This window comes from Triticum aestivum, chromosome 7B, assembly GCF_018294505.1.
Source record: "Triticum aestivum cultivar Chinese Spring chromosome 7B, IWGSC CS RefSeq v2.1, whole genome shotgun sequence".
In the NCBI taxonomy this organism is placed as follows: Eukaryota; Viridiplantae; Streptophyta; class Magnoliopsida; order Poales; family Poaceae; genus Triticum; species Triticum aestivum.
Genome location: NC_057813.1, coordinates 630,770,236 through 630,795,186, shown reverse-complemented (window position 1 = coordinate 630,795,186; position 24,951 = coordinate 630,770,236). Strand labels below are relative to the sequence as shown.

General features: G+C 46.1%; 1 protein-coding gene across 1 annotated transcript; it reads left to right on the top strand.

Moving 5' to 3' along the window:
• The first annotated feature begins 6,849 nt into the window (after positions 1 to 6,849).
• On the top strand, positions 6,850 to 12,972 carry LOC123162439 (auxin response factor 17). The gene is made up of 14 exons (XM_044580216.1): positions 6,850 to 7,695; positions 8,350 to 8,468; positions 8,625 to 8,723; positions 8,817 to 8,873; positions 8,991 to 9,146; positions 9,256 to 9,340; positions 9,485 to 9,575; positions 9,704 to 9,868; positions 9,946 to 10,068; positions 10,208 to 10,283; positions 10,451 to 10,598; positions 10,709 to 11,850; positions 12,165 to 12,355; positions 12,447 to 12,972. The coding sequence occupies exons 1-14, from the start codon at positions 7,635 to 7,637 to the stop codon at positions 12,661 to 12,663; spliced, it is 2,730 nt and encodes a 909-aa protein (XP_044436151.1). The 5' UTR covers positions 6,850 to 7,634; the 3' UTR covers positions 12,664 to 12,972.
• The last annotated feature ends 11,979 nt before the right edge of the window (positions 12,973 to 24,951 follow it).

Genomic DNA, 24,951 nt, shown 5'->3' with positions numbered 1-24,951 from the left:
CCTCAGTTATCTCTTACCCGAGCCCTTTACTTATGCACTTTACTTTGTGATAGCCATATTGTTCTTTGTCATATATCTTGCTATCACATAGTTACTTATCTTGCTTAGCATAAGTTGTTGGTGCACATAGGTGAGCCTAGTTGTTTTAGGTTTTGTGCTTGACAAATTAACCGCTAGGTTTATTCCGCATTTGTTGAAGCCTAAACCGTAATTATTTTAAAGCGCCTATTCACCCCCCCTCTAGGCGACATCCACGATCTTTCAGTTATCATAATAGTTTTTGTTCATATATATGATGATTTTTTTATGGAATATGATGTTTTTTTTCCAGATTATATGTATATGATTTTTTTATAGAATATGATGTTTTTGCTTTTTTATAATTGTTTTTCAGATTATATATGTTCTCTGTGTTTATATGTTCATGTATGCAAAAGTTAGATTTAGTACATTTTAGGTTAGTTTCATTTTTATAAAAGTTTTATATATCTAGCTAGGAAAGGAAGTAGAAGAAAAAGAATGAGAAGAAAAAGGAAAATAAGAAGAGGAAGAAAGGAGAAGAAGAGGAGAGGAAGAAGAGGAGAAATAAATAAGAAGATGAAAAAAGAAGAAAAAGAAGAGGAGAAGAAGAAAGGAATAGAGAAGAAGAAGAAAAAAATTCTCCTTTTTTTTCTTCGATTGCTTCTCTTATATTCCTTTCTTCTTCTCCTTTCTTCTTCTTCTTTTGTCTTCTTATTTTTATCGGGTATATGTCGTTGTCGATATACCCCCTCCTGATAACTTCAACACGAGGGGGGGGGTTGATATACCCCCTCCCCGATAACATTATTTTCCCATGTATGTATGTCGTCGTTGTCGATATAACCCCCTCCCGGATAACTTCAACATGAGGGGCGGTCGATATATATATATATATATATATATATATATATATATATATATATATATATATATATATATATATATACCCCCTCTCGACCATGATAAATTATACCACGGGAGCACCCCCCCCGGCCCTCTTGCTCGACCAGAACTCTCGAGGACACCCAAACCCTAGAAAAAACAATGTTGGTCTCCTACCCCCTCCCGCCGCGCCCCTACCCGACAAACTCTCTCGAGGCCACCTAAATTTACCAAGTTAAAAGAGCGTTGTCGTCGAGGCCACCCCAAACCCTTGAAGCATTGTGTCGAGGCCCCAAACCCTTGAAGCATTGTCGAGGCCACCCCAAACCCTAGAGAAGTAGCGTCGAGGCAACTAATATGATTCCTTATTGTGATTAGCTAGCTAGTTCTACGTTTGCCACTAATATATATCCATTTTTCATGTTTGAATAATAATTGATATGTTGTAAATATTTGCAGAAACTATGGAGCACCCCCGAGACGAAGCAACAGAAGCGATGTTGGGGGACATAATCGCAAAATGAAGTGATGTCGTTGCGTCGTTTCTCAACGACATAGATGGTCTGGAAGGACGGGGTAGTGAAGAAGGCTATGATTATGATGGCTCCGGTGACCCATTAATGCCGGTACAAGAAGAGGGCTATGATTATGATGGCTCTGGTGACCCAATGCAGGTACAAGAAGGAGACCGTGATGACGGCTCCGGTTACCGAACCGAGTCCGGCCAGGTATATTAGTTAAGCCCGTGCTGACTAGCTAATTGATGCATTCATTATTTTCATATGTACACATATTAATTAACTCTCGTCTTTCTTCTTTTCTCTAGCCCTCTGGATCGAGCACAACTTCGGTAAAGAAACGAGGCCCGAAGAAAAAGTTGCGCTCGGATGAAAGGTTTGAGATCACAGCAATCGCGCGCGATGGCAAGCCGATTGAACCCATCCAGACAAGGGATGCATTTTGTGCTCAGTGCGGGGTTCTTGTTAGGGACAAGATCCCGATCAGTATCCACCAATGGTTAAAGCCTAAGAAAGAAGACCCTGAGGTGTCTTATGTCTCCAATATGCAGAAAGAAGATCTTTGGACAACGCTTAAGGAAAATTTCACCCTACCGCCAGAGGAGGATCCGGAGAAGCCAGTTAAAGAGCAATTGATAAAGTCTCATGCTCTTAAGAAGATGGCAGAACTATTCAGGAGGTGGAAAAATGAGCTGAAAACACAGTTTGTCGACGAAGAAAAGACACCAGAATTCACCGGAAAGTATGAGAAGATCAGAGATCACTGGCCCGCATTGGTGGCCCACAAGACATCGGAAAAGAGTAAGAAGATGTCAGCGACAAACAAGAAAAATGCTGCGAAGAAGAAGCATCACCATCGCACGGGGTCAGGTGGCTACCTCAAAGCCCGACCTTTGTGGGACAAGGCTGAGAATGACCTGATTGCTAAAGGGGTCGAACCAGAGACATTGAACTGGCCAGACCGTTACCTGACTTGATTCTTCGGGGTTGGCGGAACCTTGGACCCTGCATCAGGGAAGTGCGTTTGGACGGAAGAGCAACTGCGAATACCCGTCGGGAGGCTTCAGGAGTACATCGAGAAAGCGCAGCAAGGGACGTTTGTTCCAGACAGAGAGAAGGACGAGCTCACAATGGCCCTCAGGAATCCTGAGCACCCTGGACGGACACGAGGCACGCCAGGCTCTGTTCCGTGGAAGGCTGGATTTCCAAACGCAGGGGGCTACAAAAGCCAGGAGAGGAGGAAGAAAGTGGAGCATAGCCAACTGTAGGCGCTGCACGAAAGGGTACAAGGGCTAGAGGAACGAGAAGCAGATCGCAGCAAACGACCTGCCGAAGCTTCCCTTGAAGCTACCCCGCCATCTCAGCGGAGAAGTAGCATGGCTTCCACCGAGCAGACTCAGCAGCTGGAGCCTGTCTTCACGGCTCCTGCTAGCTACCCCGTGGATGCTATCACGGAGTCTCAACATTGCCACCTTATGGTGCGATGGATGACATTGAAAGTCAAGGCGGCTGTTGGCTTTGTTTTACCTACTGAACCTGGCAAAACCTACCACGTCCGATCGATTCCAGAAGGATATGCTAGGGTGATGGTGGATCGAATAACAGATGGATTTGAGGACCTTGAGCTTGACCACCCTACGGGTGAAGGGGAGATTCGGCTGGGTTCTTCTCTGAAGACTCCATGCCTATGGCGGAAGGAGCTCATCAACCTTTCGAACTGGCCGCCTCCGCCTCCTCCTCCTCCTCCGGTGAGTCAGGGCACTCCGCCTCCTCCTCCGGCGAGTGATCAGGGCACTCAGCCTCCTTCTCTGGCGCGTGGCGGCACTTCGCCTCCTTCTCCGCCTGTGCCGGCATGCCCGAGCAGCCAGCCTCCTCCTTCTCCGCCTCGTCAACAAGGGCGAAAGAGACCCGCCTCCGCTCCGGCTGCTCCGACGCGTCGTCCTTCTCCTTCGCCTCGTAAGAAAGGAAAGACAGCCGCAAACGCTCCGTCTGCTCCAGCGTCTAGCAGTACAGCCAGAGGTAGGCAATACAGATACGGTCCTTCTCTGAAGACTCCAGAGAAGTTACCATACGAGAGGAGCCAGGAGGAAAACACGAAGATCATGCAAGCCGAAGTGACCAACTTCTTTGAAGGGGTGAAAGCAAAGAAAAATCCACTTCCAAAGGAGAAGATAGATCCTGTAAAAGCGAAGCGTACTCTGGCTGCCCTGAAGAAACCACCAAAGTCTCCGGTGAAATAATACTATGAGCGCATTCTTACAAAGTCATTATCGAAGCGGAGCGGTCGAGAAGTACTGCCAGTGGTCAAAGGTTAGCAGAACGACGAGCTGGGAAAAAAGTTGCCCAGCTCGGCGAACACGCGAACCAATTGTTCCCCCTGCTCCAGGTGTCCAGCGTCGCCGCGAATCATCCGGGCAGGACAATGGTGCCCGGTTATAACGATCTTGGAGATTACCCGCCCGACGATGCACATTTTGATATAATGGAGGTGGACGAACACAAATACGAGTACGGGAAGCCTCTCGTCAAAGATGAAAGATCTCTAACAACGATGATGCGAAGATTCCATGATTGGTATATGAAAACCTGCAGAGAGTCTGAGGGGAGTAATATTTTGACGCTGAGAGTTAGAGAGGAGCATGAACTCATTGGAATTGAACTGTTGAATGTTGCATTTGAGGAGTTCTTCGAGTTTTTAAATCTAAAGGCCCTCGATAAGTTAATGATCACTTGCTACTGCCTGTAAGTAGTACTACTTCTGTCATTAAGTCTCTCTATATAGGTCAGCTCTTTCATTGCATGTATTTTTAATTATCCTCACTATATTATGCAGATTGAAGATCGCCAAATTGAATAAAAGACAAATCGGTGATATTGGGTTCATTAACACAAATCTCATAGATGCATATATGGTTAAATTTCAGGCCAAAGATACCGAGGCCAAGCTGCTACAATCGTTTGTATTAAATCAAAACAAAGCTATAATATTCTTCCTTTATGAATTCCAGTGAGTGTTACTGTCTTGTGCATATTCGGTTTCCCATATTAGTCGAGGTTATAGTAATGTAATTGTTGAGTTATGCATGCGTGCGCAGGTTACACTATATTCTCCTAGAGATTAAGCTTGAGCAGGGACTAGTAACCGTCTTAGACTCGGGACGGAAAAATTCCAAGGAGTATGCGGACATGACTGCAATTGTAGAGAAGTAAGTTAAATCGATCATTATCGCACCATATCGGCAACTTCAATTTGTTCATTTCCTGATATCAAGTAATTCTTTTCTTTGTCTGGCAGGGTTTGGAATAAATTCACCTCAAAAACTCTGGGACTGCCGAAGAAGCTGTAATTTAGACACCCGAAAGTAAGTACTATAGTAGCATGTTCCACACATCTCCTAGTGATTCAAGCGCTAGTTTCATCAATACCATTTAGCATGCTTGCTAATTATCAGTTTGATCGACCTTTATTTCTTGTAAAGTGGTTGTGGCAGGAACAAGGGAATAATTACTGTGGATACTACATTTGCGAGTCCATCCGCCACACGACCTGTGAGCGGGGCTACTCCGACAAACAATATGAAGTGCGTAAATAATAATATTCACAATTTTATTTTATTACCATCATTTGTGTTCAGTTTTATTTATTCATATATATGTGTTGACCCCCTTCTTCAAATTAGATATTTTGGATGCGAGATGAACTCCTACCACCAGATCGTATGCGAGGAATTCAAGAGGAATTGGCGGCATTCTTTCTTGACCACGTGATCGCTAAAGACGGAGAATACCATGTGGACCCTAATCAGTTGGTTTTTAATTAGGAGATTATATTGTAAGAGATAATTATATTGTATATATGTAGCCAGTAGCGTCGGATAGATATACAAGAACTTGTTGTTCAACCAATCTCTCAGAGAAGGAGAGGTGGTCGATATCACTTCTCTCTGTATGCATATGTTCATGACGATCTTCTGTTTCCTTCATTTGCTTACTAGCTAGCGTGTCTAGTCCTCTCTATACGTATAGTACGTAGGTCGACCAAGCACGGAGATAAGAGAGGACACTTCTCTGTATTAATTAGCTAGCTAACACAATATATGGAACATCTAAATTAACCCCCTACCCCCCCCCCTTAAAAAAATAAAAACCCTAACACCTGAAATGCTGACGTGTGGATGCCTATTCGTCCCGGTTGGTGCCACCAACCGGGACCAAAGGGCCTCCTGCCTGGGCTCGCCGCACCGGCCACGTGGAGGCCCATTTGTCCCGGTTTGTGTAAGAACTGGGACTAAAGGTCAAGGGCATTAGTAACGACCTTTTAGTCCCGGTTCCAAAACCAGGACAAAAGGCCCTTAGGAACCGGGACAATTGGCCCTTTTTCTACTAGTGGATTTAGGGTGATGGAAATGTTCTCTTGTAACCCCATTCAAAGCAAACCTCAAGAAAAAACCCTATGTGATTCAATAGTACAAATCAAGTAACCAAGAATTGTACATTTTTTGGCCGGCTGAAAATCTTTACTCGTAAGGTGACAACCTAGAGTGTCCATTCCTTATGACAAATAATTGAGTAGTAACACATTTGGCTAATTTGAACTTATGTTCTTGAAATGTTCCACGAATTAACTAAAGCCACATGTTCTTTGGGTTCAGTTTTGTGATTCACTCTGTCCAGTTTGTTAAATTGTACATGTAATAAGTTATTGATATGGGCTGTTGATTCTATTATAAGCAGAATTTTAGTAGCACATTTGAGCAATTTCAACTTTCGATCCTGAAATGCCGTGCATTTTTGTCCCCCCCCCCCCCCCCCCCCCCCCGCGAAAGAAAAGTTTACAAATTTCAATGCAGATTAAAGATGGAGATTAAAACTTACCGCTTTAACAAGGAGGTTTAGATTGTTCTGATCTATTGTTTGATGCACCGGGAAAGGAATATAATTAGTTGGCCGTGAATGTACGAGAATACCCTTTTTAAGTATCTTTAAGATCCGTCCAAACTCTTAGGGGGTGTACCGAAGCGAAACTCATTTCGTCCATTTTCGGGATTCACGCGGCGCAACCTGGTCGATTTTTTTTTATAAAAAGAGGGACAAAAATTCCATGTAGTAACTGAAAACAGCAAAGCTGCTTTTTCATCAAATACAAACACCACCATTAATCCCTGTGCTTCCAGCAAGCAAGAAAAGCTACTATACACACACCACCATTAATTGAGTAGCCGCACTCCACTAGGGAGAAAACGTTCACATCACTCACACAGGCACATCGTCCATGCAACGCTCACTCCTCACTGCACATGCCACACATATTCCGGGGAGCATGAGCACACGCCTCATCAACACTGCTATAAAAATACCTGCTCCTGCACAACTGTACAAGTATACTTCTGCTACTACTCTACTTCCCAAGTCGCTTAGTAAAACGAACGAAAGGGCGTACGTACAGTACACGATTTTACTACCAGGGAGAGAGAGAGGGGGGCTGAGGAAAGCGGCCAGCACCACTCGTGGGGTTAAAACCCCAAGAACAGGTCCAGCGGCGGCAGCGGCCAGAGCCAGAACAAGCAAGCAGCCAGAGGAGGAAGAAGCAAGCAAGCCGAGCCCAAGAAAAGCAAAGCCGGACCGAGGCAAGCAAGCAACCAGCTGTAACCGCAGCTCCTGAGCTCTGAAGCAAGCAGGAAAGGAGGCGGCGGCGGAGCAGCGAGCATGCCCGTCTCCGGCGGCGGCGCTCGGATCTGCCGGGGGGCGCGGCGCTGAGCCGTCGGGAGCTCGCGGGCGCGAGATCCGACGGGGCGGCTCCTCGGATCGACCGTTTCCCGGCTCCGGCGGCCGTGACGGCGGCGGCCCCTGCGCATTCCGGCGCCCGGGGATCGCGGCTCCCGGCCGGCTTCTGCTGCCCTCGGAGGCGGCAACTTGGGCGGAACTCCCGCGGTGATTGCCCGGGGAGGAAGGAAGCGTGACTGCGCACGGCAAAAGGGGCTCGGCTCCCTTCCATTCCATTCCATTCCGTTCCCTGGCGAGTGAGTTGGCGAGGAGGAGCAGGAGGAGCCGGGAAAGCGACGGGTTTATTAGGGAAGGCGCTGCGATTTGGCCTGAAAAGGAGGAATCTTTCCTCCGCTCTCCCCTTCCTTCCCCGCCTCCGCGCACGCTCTTTTATTGCTGCCCCCCTCCATCAGATCGGTCTCTGATTGGCCTTTTTCATCGCAACAAAAAATGAGGCTCTCGTCGCCGGCGGGCGCCGTCCTCCCGGCCCAGGCGCCGGCGTCGCCGGAAGGTACGGTATTCTTCTGTCTCCTGCCCCGTCCGTGGGCTGCCGCCCATTACTGCTGCTGCCCTCGCTCTTCATTTATTCGCTGTCCGTGTGATTTGGAGTTTGTGGGACTAGCAGTACTACTTGGCTCTCGTTTGTGCTTGTGATTTTTCCTCGGAGGCTCTCTCCTCGGATTGATTATGACCGTGTGATCAGGCCGTCGTAGCCCAATGCGTCGAATTCGAGTCTGGAGTAATATTTGGATTTGTTAGGGGTTGTTGCAATTGATTACATGAAAATGCTTCTTGTGTGTTTTGGGGGTACTTTTATGCCTGCGAAATTGCAGTTCAGTACTAACTTCTTTGGAATGGGATTTCAGTTCTGCAATCTCGCCTATTTCCCATCCAATTTCCTGCTCTGCGTGTTAATTAGTTATTTTTTTACTGGAATAAATATGTGTATTTTCGTCTGAAAAATTGCTGATTTTCATGTAAGATGAAGAAGAAATTAATAACCTTAGGCCACTAATTAGAAGTTCATTTCGTTGCATGCCCACCTTCTTGAATAATCTTTAAGGCCAGCATATGAATTCAGAGCTGTTACAGCCCCTAGAGCCATCATTATCTGTTAAAAATCAGCACTGACAAGTCTTTTGCTCATATGATTATGTCATTACAGCTGCTGAGGAGCACAAGTGCCTGAATTCGGAGCTATGGCACGCCTGCGCCGGCCCGCTCGTCTCCTTGCCCGCGGTCGGCAGCAGGGTGGTGTACTTCCCACAGGGTCACAGCGAGCAGGTTGGTGCAGAATTCCACCTCCAGTGCAAGGAACTTTGCATGATCCTGAATCCTAACCTCCGTCGCCGAACAGAAAAAAATCTGGCTTAATTATCTCAGAAATCGTTTGCTTTCTTTGTCTATGTAGATTATTTACTGGGTGAATTTCTGTCTCAGGTAGCCGCATCGACGAATAAAGAGATCGAGTCTCAGATCCCCAACTACCCCAATTTGCCTCCACAGCTTATCTGCCAGCTGCACAATGTGACCATGCATGTAAGTGTGGAGATTTGGAGCACATATTTTTACCAGCTAAGTAATATCACTGCTATCTTTTTGTTTGATCATTGGTTTTATTATTACCTTCAGGCTGATGCGGAGACGGACGAGGTCTATGCGCAGATGACCTTGCAACCACTTAACCCGGTAATTCATATCACTCTTTTTGTGTGTGAAATTTTTTTCATATTTACCATGTCCTATGTGCAAGTTTTTTTTAACTCAGTATCCAAGAGAGTAACTTTAGCTTGCTTCTCTTTTCAGCAAGAGCTCAAAGATCCGTATCTACCTGCTGAATTAGGTACTGCAAACAAACAGCCAACGAATTATTTTTGCAAAACATTAACTGCGAGTGACACAAGCACGCATGGCGGCTTCTCTGTTCCCCGGCGAGCAGCTGAGAAAGTGTTTCCTCCGCTGGTCTGTGCTGCTCCTCTACACTTTCCAGCATGAATTTTGAGTTTACTTGGTTTCTTGGAGTGAACCAGACCATCAACTCTTCTTCTAACTTGCCTGTAACTTTTTGTAGGATTTCACCATGCAGCCTCCAGCACAGGAGTTGTTTGCAAAAGATCTTCATGGCAATGAGTGGAAATTCCGTCACATCTTTCGCGGTGAGTGTTCTCAGTCTCTGATGTCTTCTGAAAAAATGTGTCAGGGAACAATGTCAAGCATGATTCCATCTGTTTCTATTTTCCCCGGGTGAAGGTTTATTTTAAGACAACGAAGAACTTCACTCATAAGCTCTAGTTTTGCAGGTCAGCCAAAGCGGCATCTTCTCACAACAGGCTGGAGTGTCTTTGTAAGTGCAAAGAGACTCGTTGCTGGGGACTCTGTCCTATTTATCTGGTATGTTCATTCTTCCAACACTCGAGATGATATAACTGGCACCCCTCTCTCCTCGACGTCTATTCAAATTCTGGTATGTGCATGCAGATTCTCACTGGTCAAATTTGCGCATCTCCTTGAATTTTCAGGAATGACAACAATCAGCTTCTTCTGGGAATTCGCCGGGCAACTCGGCCACAAACTGTCATGCCATCTTCCGTCCTATCAAGTGATAGCATGCACATTGGTCTTCTTGCTGCAGCTGCTCATGCTGCCTCAACAAATAGCCGGTTTACAATCTTTTATAACCCAAGGTAAAAAAAGTGTATGCTTTCGTTTGTTCAGTGTTTTTCCTTCTGAATGCTTTAAGTTAAACCCTCTGTTTCTGCAGAGCTAGCCCTTGTGAGTTTGTTATACCACTTGCCAAGTATGTAAAAGCCGTGTATCATACCCGTATATCGGTGGGGATGCGTTTCAGGATGCTTTTTGAGACAGAAGAATCAAGTGTTCGGAGGTATGCTAAATTAAATTTTGATGTGCTTTTCATCTTTACTCTAAAAACATGTTGCAGCAATAAATGCTACTGTATTAACTATTAGCAGTCTTATCTAAAAATGTTTAATTGTCTAACCAGACCAATTCTTATTGTTCAGATACATGGGGACAATTACAGGAATTAGTGATCTTGATGCTGTCCGTTGGCCAAACTCACATTGGCGGTCTGTGAAGGTATATTTACGGGCTAACACTAATTATTGTATCCAGTCAAGTCTGTACATGAACATCGCCTGTTGTTTACCCATGTATTGTTTGATGAGATGCAAATTCCTATTGAGATTGCTTGGCATAACTTCACAGTTTAGCATGACAGAGAACTTTGTCTGTGAAAAATGCAGGTTGGCTGGGATGAATCAACTGCTGGAGAGAGGCAGCCAAGGGTGTCACTTTGGGAGATTGAACCCCTGACAACTTTCCCGATGTACCCTACTCCTTTTCCACTCAGACTGAAGCGACCATGGCCAACAGGCTTGCCTTCTCTGCATGGTATGATGGACAGCTGGTCTTTAACTAGCATTCGTAAATAGCTATGCTTGAATAATTGTGTAGTATGCTTTCAGTATGGAGTGTTATAAATTATCTATCTCTTTCTGTAGGTGGTAAGGATGATGACTTGACTTCCTCGCTCATGTGGCTTCGAGATAGTGCAAGCCCTGGTTTCCAGTCGCTGAATTTCGGTGGTGCTGGTATGAATCCCTGGATGCAGCCAAGGCTGGATGCATCGTTACTTGGTCTACAGCCTGACATTTACCAAACGATGGCTGCGGCTGCGTTCCAGGACCCAACAAAGATGTCACCCACGATGTTGCAGTTCCAGCAGCCACAAAACATGGTTGGTAGAGCTACGCCGCTTCTGCAAAGTCAGATTTTACAGCAAATGCAACCTCAGTTTCAGCAGCAGTCATACCTTCAAAACATCAATGGGGCCACGATCCAGGGCCAGGCTCAGTCTGAGTTCCTTCAACAGCAGCTCCAACGGTGCCAGTCCTTCAATGAGCAGAAGCCACAGCTTCTCCAACAGCAAGAATCAAATCAGCAGCAATCACAGGGTATGCAAGTCCCTCAACATCAGCATATGCAACAACAGAAGAATATGGCGAACTACCAGTCAGCATATTCTCAACTCTCCCCAGGTCCTCAGTCTTCACCTACAGCACTGCAAACGGCCTTACCGTTTTCGCAGTCTCAGAGCTTTTCGGACACGAATATGAGCTCATTGTCCCCATCCGGTGCCCCCGCCATGCATAATACCTTGGGGCCATTCTCATCAGAAACAGCTTCACACCTGAGTATGTCAAGGCCTACTGCGGTACCTGTCCCTGACTCATGGTCGTCAAAGCGAGTTGCAGTGGAGTCTCTGATTCCTTCTCGGCCTCAGTCCACCACGCATATGGAACAGCTATCCTCAACACCACCTAGCATACCTCAAAGCTCTGCATTGGCGCCACTTCCTGGAAGAGGTTGCTTGGTGGATCAAGATGGGAGCTCTGATCCTCAGAATCATCTTTTGTTCGGCGTTAATATAGACTCACACTCACTTCTGATGCAAGGAGGTCTTCACGACGAGAATGATTCGACGGCAATGCCCTATTCCACTTCCAATTTTCTGAGTCCTTCTCAACATGATTTCTCCTTGGATCAGACACTAAATAGTTCAGGATGCTTGGATGAGTCGGGATATGTGCCATGTTCACACACTCCTGATCAAGTGAATCAACCACCTGCAACCTTTGTGAAGGTGAGTGGCTTTCTCTATATGACAAGCAATCATGTTAGTTCCTTAAAACTATCTTGCTTATTTCCCTGAAACTATGTTGCTTCTTTAACAATATATAGCTGCTGTCTGTTTTGCCCATTTCGTGACTATCAATATATAGAAAGACATGCCTTAAAATTGGTAGAAACACATCTGATGCTTATTTTTACTCAACTTTTGGAGCATTGACCGCACACTAGAACTAGACGCAAGAAAAAAGATGCTCGGATGTTTGGTAGCTTGTTCCAATGCCACAACTGATTTGTGATTTTTTCTTCCATGTGAACATCAAACAGGTTTACAAATCTGGAACCTACGGAAGGTCGCTTGATATCACCAAGTTTAGCAACTACCATGAACTACGTAGGGAACTGGGGCGCCTATTCGGCCTTGAGGGCCAGTTGGAAGACCCTATGAGATCAGGCTGGCAGCTTGTATTCGTCGACCGGGAGGAGGACGTCCTTCTGGTCGGTGACGACCCTTGGCAGTAAGTTCCTTGACCGCCCCGACGATGATCTGTGTTACTTCATTTTCCACGCTGTTCTTTAACAGCAGTGCCGCACCTTCCAACTTTGCAGGGAATTCGTGAACAGCGTGTCCTGCATAAAGATCCTGTCCCCGCAGGAGGTGCAGCAGATGGGCAAGCAGGGCCTGGAGCTCCTGAGCTCGGCCCCCGGGAAGAGGCTAGGCGGCGGCGGCGGCGGTAGCAGCTGCGACGACTACGCGAGCAGGCAGGAGTCGAGGAGCCTGAGCACCGGGATCGCGTCGGTCGGCTCGGTCGAAGTAGAGTTCTGAAGAGAGGGCGTTCTGAGGCGAAGGCCTCGGCTTAAGCTAGCTCGCCGCGTATGTTTCTGCAGCCTTTTTTTCTCTCTCCCTAGTTTTCGAGACCCGGAACTGGAAAGCAAGCACACAGACCATTCCTACTAGCTCTTTTAAGTCATGTACTACCGTCTAATAATCATGCCATGTGATCTCATGTTAAGAAGTAGTAGGAACCTGTACCGTGATCCGTAAACCCCCCCCTTTTGGTAAGCCTGCCAAAACTCTCTTCTGTGGAATACTCCTACATACTAATCCTGTGAATGTAGGCTCTCTAGTCATCAATTCTCTTGTCGCAGAGCGTCGTCGACTCGTCGTCGTCGCATTTGCCTATCTTGTTAATATTCTGCATCGACATTGCATTTTTGTTCCACATGCATCAATGGCAAGACACCAGAATTCAGTTAGTAGAGTGCATTGATCTTCACTTCCAGATGGGTAGCACCCTGGAGTTGCCACCATTTGCTGTTACTGGCATTTGCCGATCAGAACTGGCATGGTCCTTCCATGGGTGGGGTGGACAGGCCCAAAGATGGATGGACAGAGGCTACCTTTGGTTAGGGGGAAGAGGAATGTATGTAGGCATCCACCCCATCATTCCCTCCCTTTTGAGGCTTTGGCCCGGCTTTGCACGCGTAGCGCTGGACCAGTCCAGAGCGGCACCCCACCATGTGAGGCCTCCGGGTCACATCCGACCCACCAATTGCATTCCATTGCATTGCAAAGACTTTGGCAATCGAATTGGGGATTTCTCTTTTGAAACTGGGGGAAAAGGAAAGATGGGTGTGATGCCCCTCCGTCCATCTGTCTATCTATCCATCACGCTCGCATCCATTTCTTCATGCCTTAATGAATTAACCGATGGTGCTCCCAATCCAGTCCAGTCCCCAGGTATCCATCACTCCATCAGTCTATCCATCCTTCCATACTCCCAAGGGGCGCCGTGCATCGTCGCCTCTAGTACGAACCTCACCTCGGTGGGGATCTATCCCCGGTCGCCGTCGGCGGCACACGTGGTGGCTGAAAGCGGCGGCGTGCATCATGGTTGCACACACGCACGCATCCATCTCCATTCGGACGACGGATGGGGGAAATGCGCGGTGACACGCACGCACCAGCACCGCCCGATCTTTTCTCCGGCGATCCGGGGCATCGCATCCCCACGCCGATCGGCTGAGGATTCCTCCGTCGCGCTCGGATCTCCGGCCGGCCCCACCGCCGGATCTCGATTTTTCCTTTCTTTTTCACGTGAAGGAGGTGAGATCTGAGATGACTGGACGGACGGAGAGTTGAAACGCGCACGCAAGTGGAGCGGAGGCGTGTTATCCGCTGTCGCCGCCGTTGGGGTCGCCGTCGTCGACAGTACGGCGCCCTGCTCCGCAGGGGTGACAGCTGACGGGAACCGGCGGCCCGGCCGTGGCCAGCCGAGGAGAATCTGTCGCGCTGCCTTGCCTGGTGTATTGGTTTAAGGAAACAGCGCACGCACGCGGGGGCGGCACGACACGACACCACGATGATGCCCAGCTGCTGCTGCGAATTTCTTCGTTCTCCCCCTAACTATAAATCGCAATACTTGTTCACGGCCTCCTGGATGTGGTAAACCCTCGGTGGTTGGTGGTTGAGAAACTCTGTCCCATGATTGATTACGGATGAGTTCGTTACAATAGGGCTTGAAATTATTGTGCTCATGGAACCATGAATGAACATCGGGCAAAAATGCTGTGCCCTTCTGCTCCCTGTGTATGATTCTGGCCGTTGGGTGTGTGTGCCCCGCTACTGGGCATGGACCTTCGGCTGCAGGTCATCCATTTGTCCGTCCTCGAAGCAGCCTCCGTCGTGGATCATTTCAAACAACTGCGCGCCTGCGTTGTCATACGCCAACTCGCCTAGTTGAGACATGGAAGCAAAAAAAGAGCGGGCACCGAACTGATCCAACCGTAATGTCCACGACCGGACAAGTTGTGGTGATGCCGAGTCGGCCAAATGGAGCGGCGACGCGTTGACGTCGACGCAATACAACACGTATCCGGCGGCGTAGGAGGCTGGGGACTGTCGTCCGAGCTGCCTGGCGGTGTAGAAGTAGGGGAATGATATTGCTTCGGCTAGGGCGGCGTCTGCATAGACGGTGGCAGTGCCCTGCGTTCTAGGCCCCGCCGCCGCACTTGTTTTTGCCGGCCGCCCCGTCCTTTGCCTTTGCTTTGAGGAGGCGGGCTTGTTGTGTCGCCGAGTTGATCTTCCGGGTGGACACCTTCTCCGGACCCCCTCCTTTGTCGGCTCCGGCAATTTTTTGTACGTGTCCATACGACACCTCTCCAAATGCGCAGGCTCCACCTCGGTTTTGAATGGGACGGGGGTGTCGGAGTCCCACGTGGCAGAGGTCCGAACTCCCGCAAAGCCCCCTGGTTCGCATGAATATGAGTGAATTGCAAAAAACATCGACATTGAAGGCTAGAGTTGCAGAAATGACAAGTCTCTAGTTTTGTGCCCAAAAACACTAATTCCCAGGCTGATTTTTTGCAGAAACCACAAGTCGCTTTGTTCGGTCGTTTTAAGTGGGATTATGACATGTGGGTCCTGCTTTTGTCGATGTGGCGTGACTGTTCATCCGTTTGGCTCGGTAGACGCCATCAGACGCCGTGCGCGGTGAAGGAAATATGCCCTAGAGGCAATAATAAAGTTATTATTTATTTCCTTATTTCATGATAAATGTTTATTATTCATGCTAGAATTGTATTAACCGGAAACATAATACATGTGTGAATACATAGACAAACAAAGTGTCACTAGTATGCCTCTACTTGACTAGCTCGTTAATCAAAGATGGTTATGTTTCCTGACCATGAACAATGAGTTGTTATTTGAGTAACGAGGTCACATCATTAGTTGAATGATCTGATTGACATGACCCATTCCATTAGCTTAGCACCTGATCGTTTAGTATGTTGCTATTGCTTTCTTCATGACTTATACATGTTCCTATGACTATGAGATTATGCAACTCCCGTTTACCGGAGGAACACTTTGGGTGCTACCAAACGTCACAACGTAACTGGGTGATTATAAAGGAGCATTACAGGTGTCTCCAAAGGTAGATGTTGGGTTGGCGTATTTCGAGATTAGGATTTGTCACTCCGATTGTCGGAGAGGTATCTCTGGGCCCTCTCGGTAATACACATCACATAAGCCTTGCAAGCATTACAACTAATATGTTAGTTGTGAGATGATGTATTACGGAACGAGTAAAGAGACTTGCCGGTAACGAGATTGAACTAGGTATTGGATACCGACGATCAAATCTCGGGCAAGTAACATACCGATGACAAAGGGAACAACGTATGTCGTTATGCGGTCTGACCGATAAAGATCTTCGTAGAATATGTAGGAACCAATATGGGCATCCAGGTCCCGCTATTGGTTATTGACCAGAGACATGTCTCGGTCATGTCTACATTGTTCTCGAACCCGTAGGGTCCGCACGCTTAAGGTTACGATGACAGTTATATTATGAGTTTATGCATTTTGATGTACCGAAGGTTGTTCGGAGTCCCGGATGTGATCACGGACATGACGAGGAGTCTCGAAATGGTCGAGACGTAAAGATTGATATATTGGAAGCCTATGTTTGGACATCGGAAGTGTTCCGGGTGAAATCGGGATTTTACCGGGTTACCGGGAGGTTACCGGAACCCCCGGGAACCATATGGGCCTTCATGGGCCTTAGTGGAAAGGAGAAAGGGGCAGCCCAAGGGGGCTGTGCGCCTCCCCCCTTCCCCTAGTCCTATTAGGACTAGGAGAGGTGGCCGGCCACCCCTCTCCCTCTTTCCCCCTTGGGAATCCTAGTTGGAATAGGATTGGAGGGGAGTCCTACTCCCGGTAGGAGTAGGACTCCTCCTGCGCCACCTCCTCCTGGCCGGCGCCTCCTCCCCCCCTTGGCTCCTTTATATACGGAGGCAGGGGCACCTCTAAACACACAAGTTGACACAAGTTGATCCACGTGATCGATTCCTTAGCCGTGTGCGGTGCCCCCTGCCACCATATTCCTCGATAATACTGTAGCGGAGTTTAGGCGAAGCCCTGCTGCTGTAGTTCATCAAGATCGTCACCACGCCGTCGTGCTGACGAAACTCTTCCCCGACACTCTGCTGGATCGGAGTCCGGGGATCGTCATCGAGCTGAACGTGTGCTCGAACTCGGAGGTGCCGTAGTTTCGGTGCTTGATCGGTTGGATTGTGAAGACGTACAACTACTTCCTCTACGTCGTGTCATTGCTTCCGCAGTCGGTCTGCGTTGGGTACGTAGACAACACTCTCCTCTCGTTGCTATGCATCACATGATCCTGTGTGCGCGTAGGAAATTTTTTGAAATTACTACGAAACCCAACAGTGGCATCCGAGCCTGGTTATTGATGTTGATGTTATATGCACGAGTAGAACACAAGTGAGTTGTGGACGATACAAGTCATACTGCCTACCAGCATGTCATATTTTGGTTCGGCGGTATTGTTGGACGAGACGACCCGGACCAACCTTACGCGTACGCTTACGCGAGACCGGTTCCCTCGACGTGCTTTGCACAGAGATGGCTTGCGGGCGACTGCCTCTCCAACTTTAGTTGAACCAAGTATGGCTACGCCCGGTCCTTGCGAAGGTTAAAACGGAGTCTATTTGACAAACTATCGTTGTGGTTTTGATGCGTAGGTGAGATTGGTTCTTACTTAAGCCCGTAGCAGCCACGTAAAACATGCAACAACAAAGTAGAGGACGTCTAACTTGTTTTTGCAGGGCATGTTGTGATGTGATATGGTCAAGGCATGATGCTGAATTTTATTGTATGAGATGATCATGTTTTGTAACCGAGTTATCGGCAACTGGCAGGAGCCATATGGTTGTCGCTTTATTGTATGCAATGCAATCGCGATGTAATGCTTTACTTTATTACTAAACGGTAGTGATAGTCGTGGAAGCATAAGATTGGCGAGACGACAACGATGCTACGATGGAGATCAAGGTGTCGCGCCGGTGACGATGGTGATCATGACGGTGCTTCGGAGATGGAGATCACAAGCACGAGATGATGATGGCCATATCATATCACTTATATTGATTGCATGTGATGTTTATCTTTTTATGCATCTTATCTTGCTTTGATTGACGGTAGCATTATAAGATGATCTCTCATTAAATTATCAAGAAGTGTTCTCCCTGAGTATGCACCGTTGCCAAAGTTCGTCGTGCCCAGACACCACGTGATGATCGGGTGTGATAAGCTCTACGTCCATCTACAACGGGTGCAAGCCAGTTTTGCACACGCAGAATACTCAGGTTAAACTTGACGAGCCTAGCATATGCAGATATGGCCTCGGAACACGGAGACCGAAAGGTCGAGCGTGAATCATATAGTAGATATGATCAACATAACGATGTTCACCATTGAAAACTACTCCATCTCACGTGATGATCGGTTATGGTTTAGTTGATTTGGATCACGTGATCACTTAGAGGATTAGAGGGATGTCTATCTAAGTGGGAGTTCTTAAGTAATATGATTAAATTGAACTTAAATTTATCATGAACTTAGTCCTGGTAGTATTTTGCAAATCATGTTGTAGATCAATAGCTCGCGTTGTTGCTTCCCTGTGTTTATTTTGATATGTTCCTAGAGAAAATTGTGTTGAAAAATGTTAGTAGCAATGTTGCGGATTTGATCCGTGATCTGAGGTTAAATCCTCATTGCTGCACAGAAGAATTATGTCCTTAATGCACCGCTAGGTGACGGACCTATTGCAGGAGCAAATGCAGACGTTATGAACGTTTGGCTAGCTCAATATGATGACTACTTGATAGTTTAAGTGCACCATGCTTAACGGCTTAGAATCGGGACTTCAAAGACGTTTTGAATGTCATGGACCATATGAGATGTTCCAGGAGTTGAAGCTAATATTTCAAGCAAATACCCGAGTTGAGAGATATGAAGTCTCCAACAAGTTCTATAGCTAAAAGATGGAGGAGAATCGCTCAATTAGTGAGCATGTGCTCAGATTGTCTGAGTACTACAATCGCTTGAATCAAGTGGGAGTTAATCTTCCAGATAAGATAGTGATTGATAGAATTCTCTAGTCACCATCACCAAGTTAGTAGAACTTCGTGATGAACTATGACATGCAAGGGATAACGGAAACGATTCCCAAGCTCTTCGTAATGCGGAAATTGACGAAGGTAGAAATCGAGAAAAACATCAAGTGTTGATGGTAGACAAGACCACTAGTTTCAAGAAAAGGGGCAGAAGAAAAAGGGGAACTTCAAGAAGAACGGCAAACAAGTTGCTGCTCAAGAGAAGAAACCTAAGTCTGGACCTAAGCCTGAAACTGAGTGCTTCTACTGCAAGCAGATTGGTCACTGGAAGCGGAACTGCCCCAAGTATTTGGCGGATAAGAAGGATGGCAAGGTGAACAAAGGTATATGTGATATACATGTTATTGATGTGTACCTTACTAGAGCTCGCAGTAGCACCTGGGTATTTGATACTGGTTCTGTTGCTAATATTTGCAACTTGAAACAGGGACTACAGAATAAGCGGGCACTGGCAAAGGACGAGGTGACGATGCGCGTGGGAAACGGTTCCAAAGTCGATGTGATCGCAGTCGGCACGCTACCTCTACATCTACCTTCGGGATTAATATTAGACCTAAGTAATTGTTATTTGGTGCCAGCGTTGAGCATGAACATTATATCTGGATCTTGTTTAATGCGAGACGGTTATTCATTTAAATCAGAGAATAATGGTTGTTCTATTTATATGAGTAATATCTTTTATGGTCATGCACCCTTGAAGAGTGGTCTATTTTTATTAAATCTCGATAGTAGTAATACACATATTCATAATGTTGAAACCAAAAGATGCAAAGTTAATAATGATAAGTGCAACTTGTTTGTAGCACTGTCGTTTAGGTCATATCGGTATAAAGCGCATGAAGAAACTCCATACCGATGGACTTTTGGAACCACTTGATTATGAATCACTTGGTACTTGCGAACTGTGCCTTTTGGGCAAGATGACTAAAACTCCATTCTCCGGAACAATGGAACGAGCTACTGACTTATTGGAAATAATACATACCGATGTATGCGATCCAATGAGTGCTGATGCTCGTGGCAAGCATCGTTGTTTTCTGACCTTCACAAGATGATTTGAGCAGATATGGGTATATCTACTTGATGAAACATAAGTCTGAAATAGTTGAAAGGTTCAAAGAATTTCAGAGTGAAGTGGAAAAATCATCGTAACAAGAAAATAAAGTTTCTGCGATCTGATCGCGGAGACAAATATTTGAGTTACGAGTTTGGTCTTCAATTAAAACAATGTGGAATAGTTTCACAGCTCACGCCACCTGGAACACCACATCGTTATGGTGTGTCCGAACGTCGTAACCGCACTTTATTTGATATGGTGCGATCTATGATATCTCTTTACCACTATCGTTTTGGGGTTATGCATTAGAGACAGCTGCATTCACGTTTTAAAATAGGGCACCATCTAAATCCGTTGAGACGACACTGTATGAACTATGGTTTAGCAGTAAACCTAACCTGTTGTTTCTTAAAGTTTGGGGCTGCGATGCTTATGTGAAAAAGTTTCATCCTGATAAGCTCGAACCCAAATCGGAGAAGTGCGTCTTCATACCCAAAGGAAATTGTTGGGTACACCTTCTATCACAGATCCGAAGGCAAGACATTCGTTGCTAAAATGGATCCTTTCCAGAGAAGGAGTTTCTCTCGAAAGAAGTGAGTGGGAGGAGAGTAAAACTTGATGAGGTAATTATACCTTCTCCCTTATTGGAAAGTAGTTCATCACAGAAATCAGTTCCAATGATTCCTACACCAATAAGTGAGGAAGTTAATGATGATGATCATCAAACTTCAGATCAAGTTACTACCAAACCTCGTAGGTCTTCCAGAGTAAGATCCGCACCAGAGTGGTACGGTAATCATGTTCTGGAAGTCATGTTACTAGACCATGATGAACCTACGAACTATGAGGAAGCAATGATGAGCCCAGATTCCGCGAAATGGTTTGAGGCCATGAAATCTGAGATATGATCCATGTATGAGAACAAAGTTTGGACTTTGGTTGACTTGCCCGATGATCAGCAAGCAATTGAGAATAAATGGATCTTCAAGAGGAAGACGGACGCTGATAGTAGTGTTACTATCTACAAAGCTCGACTTGTCGCAAAAGTTTTCGACAAGTTCAAGGATTGACTACGATGAGACTTTCTCACTCGTAGCGATGCTTAAGTCTGTCCGAATCATGTTAGCAATTGCCGCATTTATGATTATGAAATTTGGCAAATGGATGTCAAAACTGCATTCCTAAATGGATTTCTGGAAGAAGAGTTGTATATGATGCAACCAGAAGGTTTTGTCGATCCTAAAGGGAGCTAACAAAATGTGCAAGCTCCAGCGATCCATCTATGGACTGGTGCAAGCCTCTCGGAGTTGGAATATACGCTTTGATGAGTTGATCAAAGCATATGGTTTTATACAGACTTTTTGAGAAGCCTGTATTTACAATAAAGTGAGTGGGAGCACTACAGCCTTTCTGATTAGTATATGTGAGTGACATATTGTTGATCAGAAATGATGTAGAATTTTTCTGCAAAGCATAAAGGAGTGTTTTAAAGGAGTTCTTTAAAAGGAAAAGACCTCAGTAAAAGCTACTTACATATTAAGCATCAAGATCTATTGAGATAGATCAAGACGCTTGATAAGATTTTCAATGAGTACATACCTTGGCAAGATTTTGAAATAGTTCAAAATGGAACAGTCAAAGAAAGAGTTCTTGCCTGTGTTGCAAAGGTATGAAATTGAGTAAGACTCAAATCCCGACCACAGCAGAAAATAGAAAAAATGAAAAGTCATTCCCTATGCCTCAGTCATAGGTTCTATAAAGTATGCTATGCTATGTACCAGACCTATTGTATACCTTACTCTGAATTTGGCAAGAGAGTACAATAGTGATCTAGGAGTAGATCACTGGACATTGGTCAAGAATATCCTTAGTAAGGACTAAGGAGATGTTTCTCGATTATGGAGGTAATAAAAGAGTTTGTTGTAAAAGTTACACTAAGTCTCAACCTAGATACATATTGAAAGTGGGAGCAATTAGCTAGAGTAGCTCCGTGCAGAGCATTGTTGACATAAATATTTGCAAAATACTTACGGATCTGAATGTGACAGACCCGTTGACTAAGATTCTCTCACAAGCAAAACATGATCGCACCTTAGTACTCCTTGGGTGTTAATCACATGGTGATGTGAACTATTGCTGTTAAATCACATGGCGATGTGAACTAGATTATTGACTCTAGTGCAAGTGGGAGACTGAAGGAAATATGCCCTAGAGGCAATAATAAAGTTATTATTTATTTCCTTATTTCATGATAAATGTTTATTATTCATGCTAGAATTGTATTAACCGGAAACATAATACATGTGTGAATACATAGACAAACAAAGTGTCACTAGTATGCCTCTACTTGACTAGCTCGTTAATCAAAGATGGTTATGTTTCCTGACCATGAACAATGAGTTGTTATTTGAGTAACGAGGTCACATCATTAGTTGAATGATCTGATTGACATGACCCATTCCATTAGCTTAGCACCTGATCGTTTAGTATGTTGCTATTGCTTTCTTCATGACTTATACATGTTCCTATGACTATGAGATTATGCAACTCCCGTTTACCGGAGGAACACTTTGGGTGCTACCAAACGTCACAACGTAACTGGGTGATTATAAAGGAGCATTACAGGTGTCTCCAAAGGTAGATGTTGGGTTGGCGTATTTCGAGATTAGGATTTGTCACTCCGATTGTCGGAGAGGTATCTCTGGGCCCTCTCGGTAATACACATCACATAAGCCTTGCAAGCATTACAACTAATATGTTAGTTGTGAGATGATGTATTACGGAACGAGTAAAGAGACTTGCCGGTAACGAGATTGAACTAGGTATTGGATACCGACGATCAAATCTCGGGCAAGTAACATACCGATGACAAAGGGAACAACGTATGTCGTTATGCGGTCTGACCGATAAAGATCTTCGTAGAATATGTAGGAGCCAATATGGGCATCCAGGTCCCGCTATTGGTTATTGACCAGAGACATGTCTCGGTCATGTCTACATTGTTCTCGAACCCGTAGGGTCCGCACGCTTAAGGTTACGATGACAGTTATATTATGAGTTTATGCATTTTGATGTACCGAAGGTTGTTCGGAGTCCCGGATGTGATCACGGACATGACGAGGAGTCTCGAAATGGTCGAGACGTAAAGATTGATATATTGGAAGCCTATGTTTGGACATCGGAAGTGTTCCGGGTGAAATCGGGATTTTACCGGGTTACCGGGAGGTTACCGGAACCCCCCGGGAGCCATATGGGCCATCATGGGCCTTAGTGGAAAGGAGAAAGGGGCAGCCCAATGGGGCTGCGCGCCTCCCCCCTTCCCCTAGTCCTATTAGGACTAGGAGAGGTGGCCGGCCACCCCTCTCCCTCTTTCCCCCTTGGGAATCCTAGTTGGAATAGGATTGGAGGGGAGTCCTACTCCCGGTAGGAGTAGGACTCCTCCTGCGCCACCTCCTCCTGGCCGGCGCCTCCTCCCCCCCTTGGCTCCTTTATATACGGAGGCAGGGGCACCTCTAAACACACAAGTTGACACAAGTTGATCCACGTGATCGATTCCTTAGCCGTGTGCGGTGCCCCCTGCCACCATATTCCTCGATAATACTGTAGCGGAGTTTAGGCGAAGCCCTGCTGCTGTAGTTCATCAAGATCGTCACCACGCCGTCGTGCTGACGAAACTCTTCCCCGACACTTTGCTGGATCGGAGTCCGGGGATCGTCATCGAGCTGAACGTGTGCTCGAACTCGGAGGTGCCGTAGTTTCGGTGCTTGATCGGTTGGATCGTGAAGACGTACGACTACTTCCTCTACGTCGTGTCATCGCTTCCGCAGTCGGTCTGCGTTGGGTACGTAGACAACACTCTCCTCTCGTTGCTATGCATCACATGATCCTGTGTGCGCGTAGGAAATTTTTTGAAATTACTACGAAACCCAACAGTGGCATCCGAGCCTAGGTTATTGATGTTGATGTTATATGCACGAGTAGAACACAAGTGAGTTGTGGACGATACAAGTCATACTGCCTACCAGCATGTCATATTTTGGTTCGGCGGTATTGTTGGACGAGACGACCCGGACCAACCTTACGCGTACGCTTACGCGAGACCGGTTCCCTCGACGTGCTTTGCACAGAGATGGCTTGCGGGCGACTGCCTCTCCAACTTTAGTTGAACCAAGTATGGCTACGCCCGGTCCTTGCGAAGGTTAAAACGGAGTCTATTTGACAAACTATCGTTGTGGTTTTGATGCGTAGGTGAGATTGGTTCTTACTTAAGCCCGTAGCAGCCACGTAAAACATGCAACAACAAAGTAGAGGACGTCTAACTTGTTTTTGCAGGGCATGTTGTGATGTGATATGGTCAAGGCATGATGCTGAATTTTATTGTATGAGATGATCATGTTTTGTAACCGAGTTATCGGCAACTGGCAGGAGCCATATGGTTGTCGCTTTATTGTATGCAATGCAATCGCGATGTAATGCTTTACTTTATTACTAAACGGTAGTGATAGTCGTGGAAGCATAAGATTGGCGAGACGACAACGATGCTACGATGGAGATCAAGGTGTCGCGCCGGTGACGATGGTGATCATGACGGTGCTTCGGAGATGGAGATCACAAGCACGAGATGATGATGGCCATATCATATCACTTATATTGATTGCATGTGATGTTTATCTTTTTATGCATCTTATCTTGCTTTGATTGACGGTAGCATTATAAGATGATCTCTCACTAAATTATCAAGAAGTGTTCTCCCTGAGTATGCACCGTTGCCAAAGTTCGTCGTGCCCAGACACCACGTGATGATCGGGTGTGATAAGCTCTACGTCCATCTACAACGGGTGCAAGCCAGTTTTTGCACACGCAGAATACTCAGGTTAAACTTGACGAGCCTAGCATATGCAGATATGGCCTCGGAACACGGAGACCGAAAGGTCGAGCGTGAATCATATAGTAGATATGATCAACATAACGATGTTCACCATTGAAAACTACTCCATCTCACGTGATGATCGGTTATGGTTTAGTTGATTTGGATCACGTGATCACTTAGAGGATTAGAGGGATGTCTATCTAAGT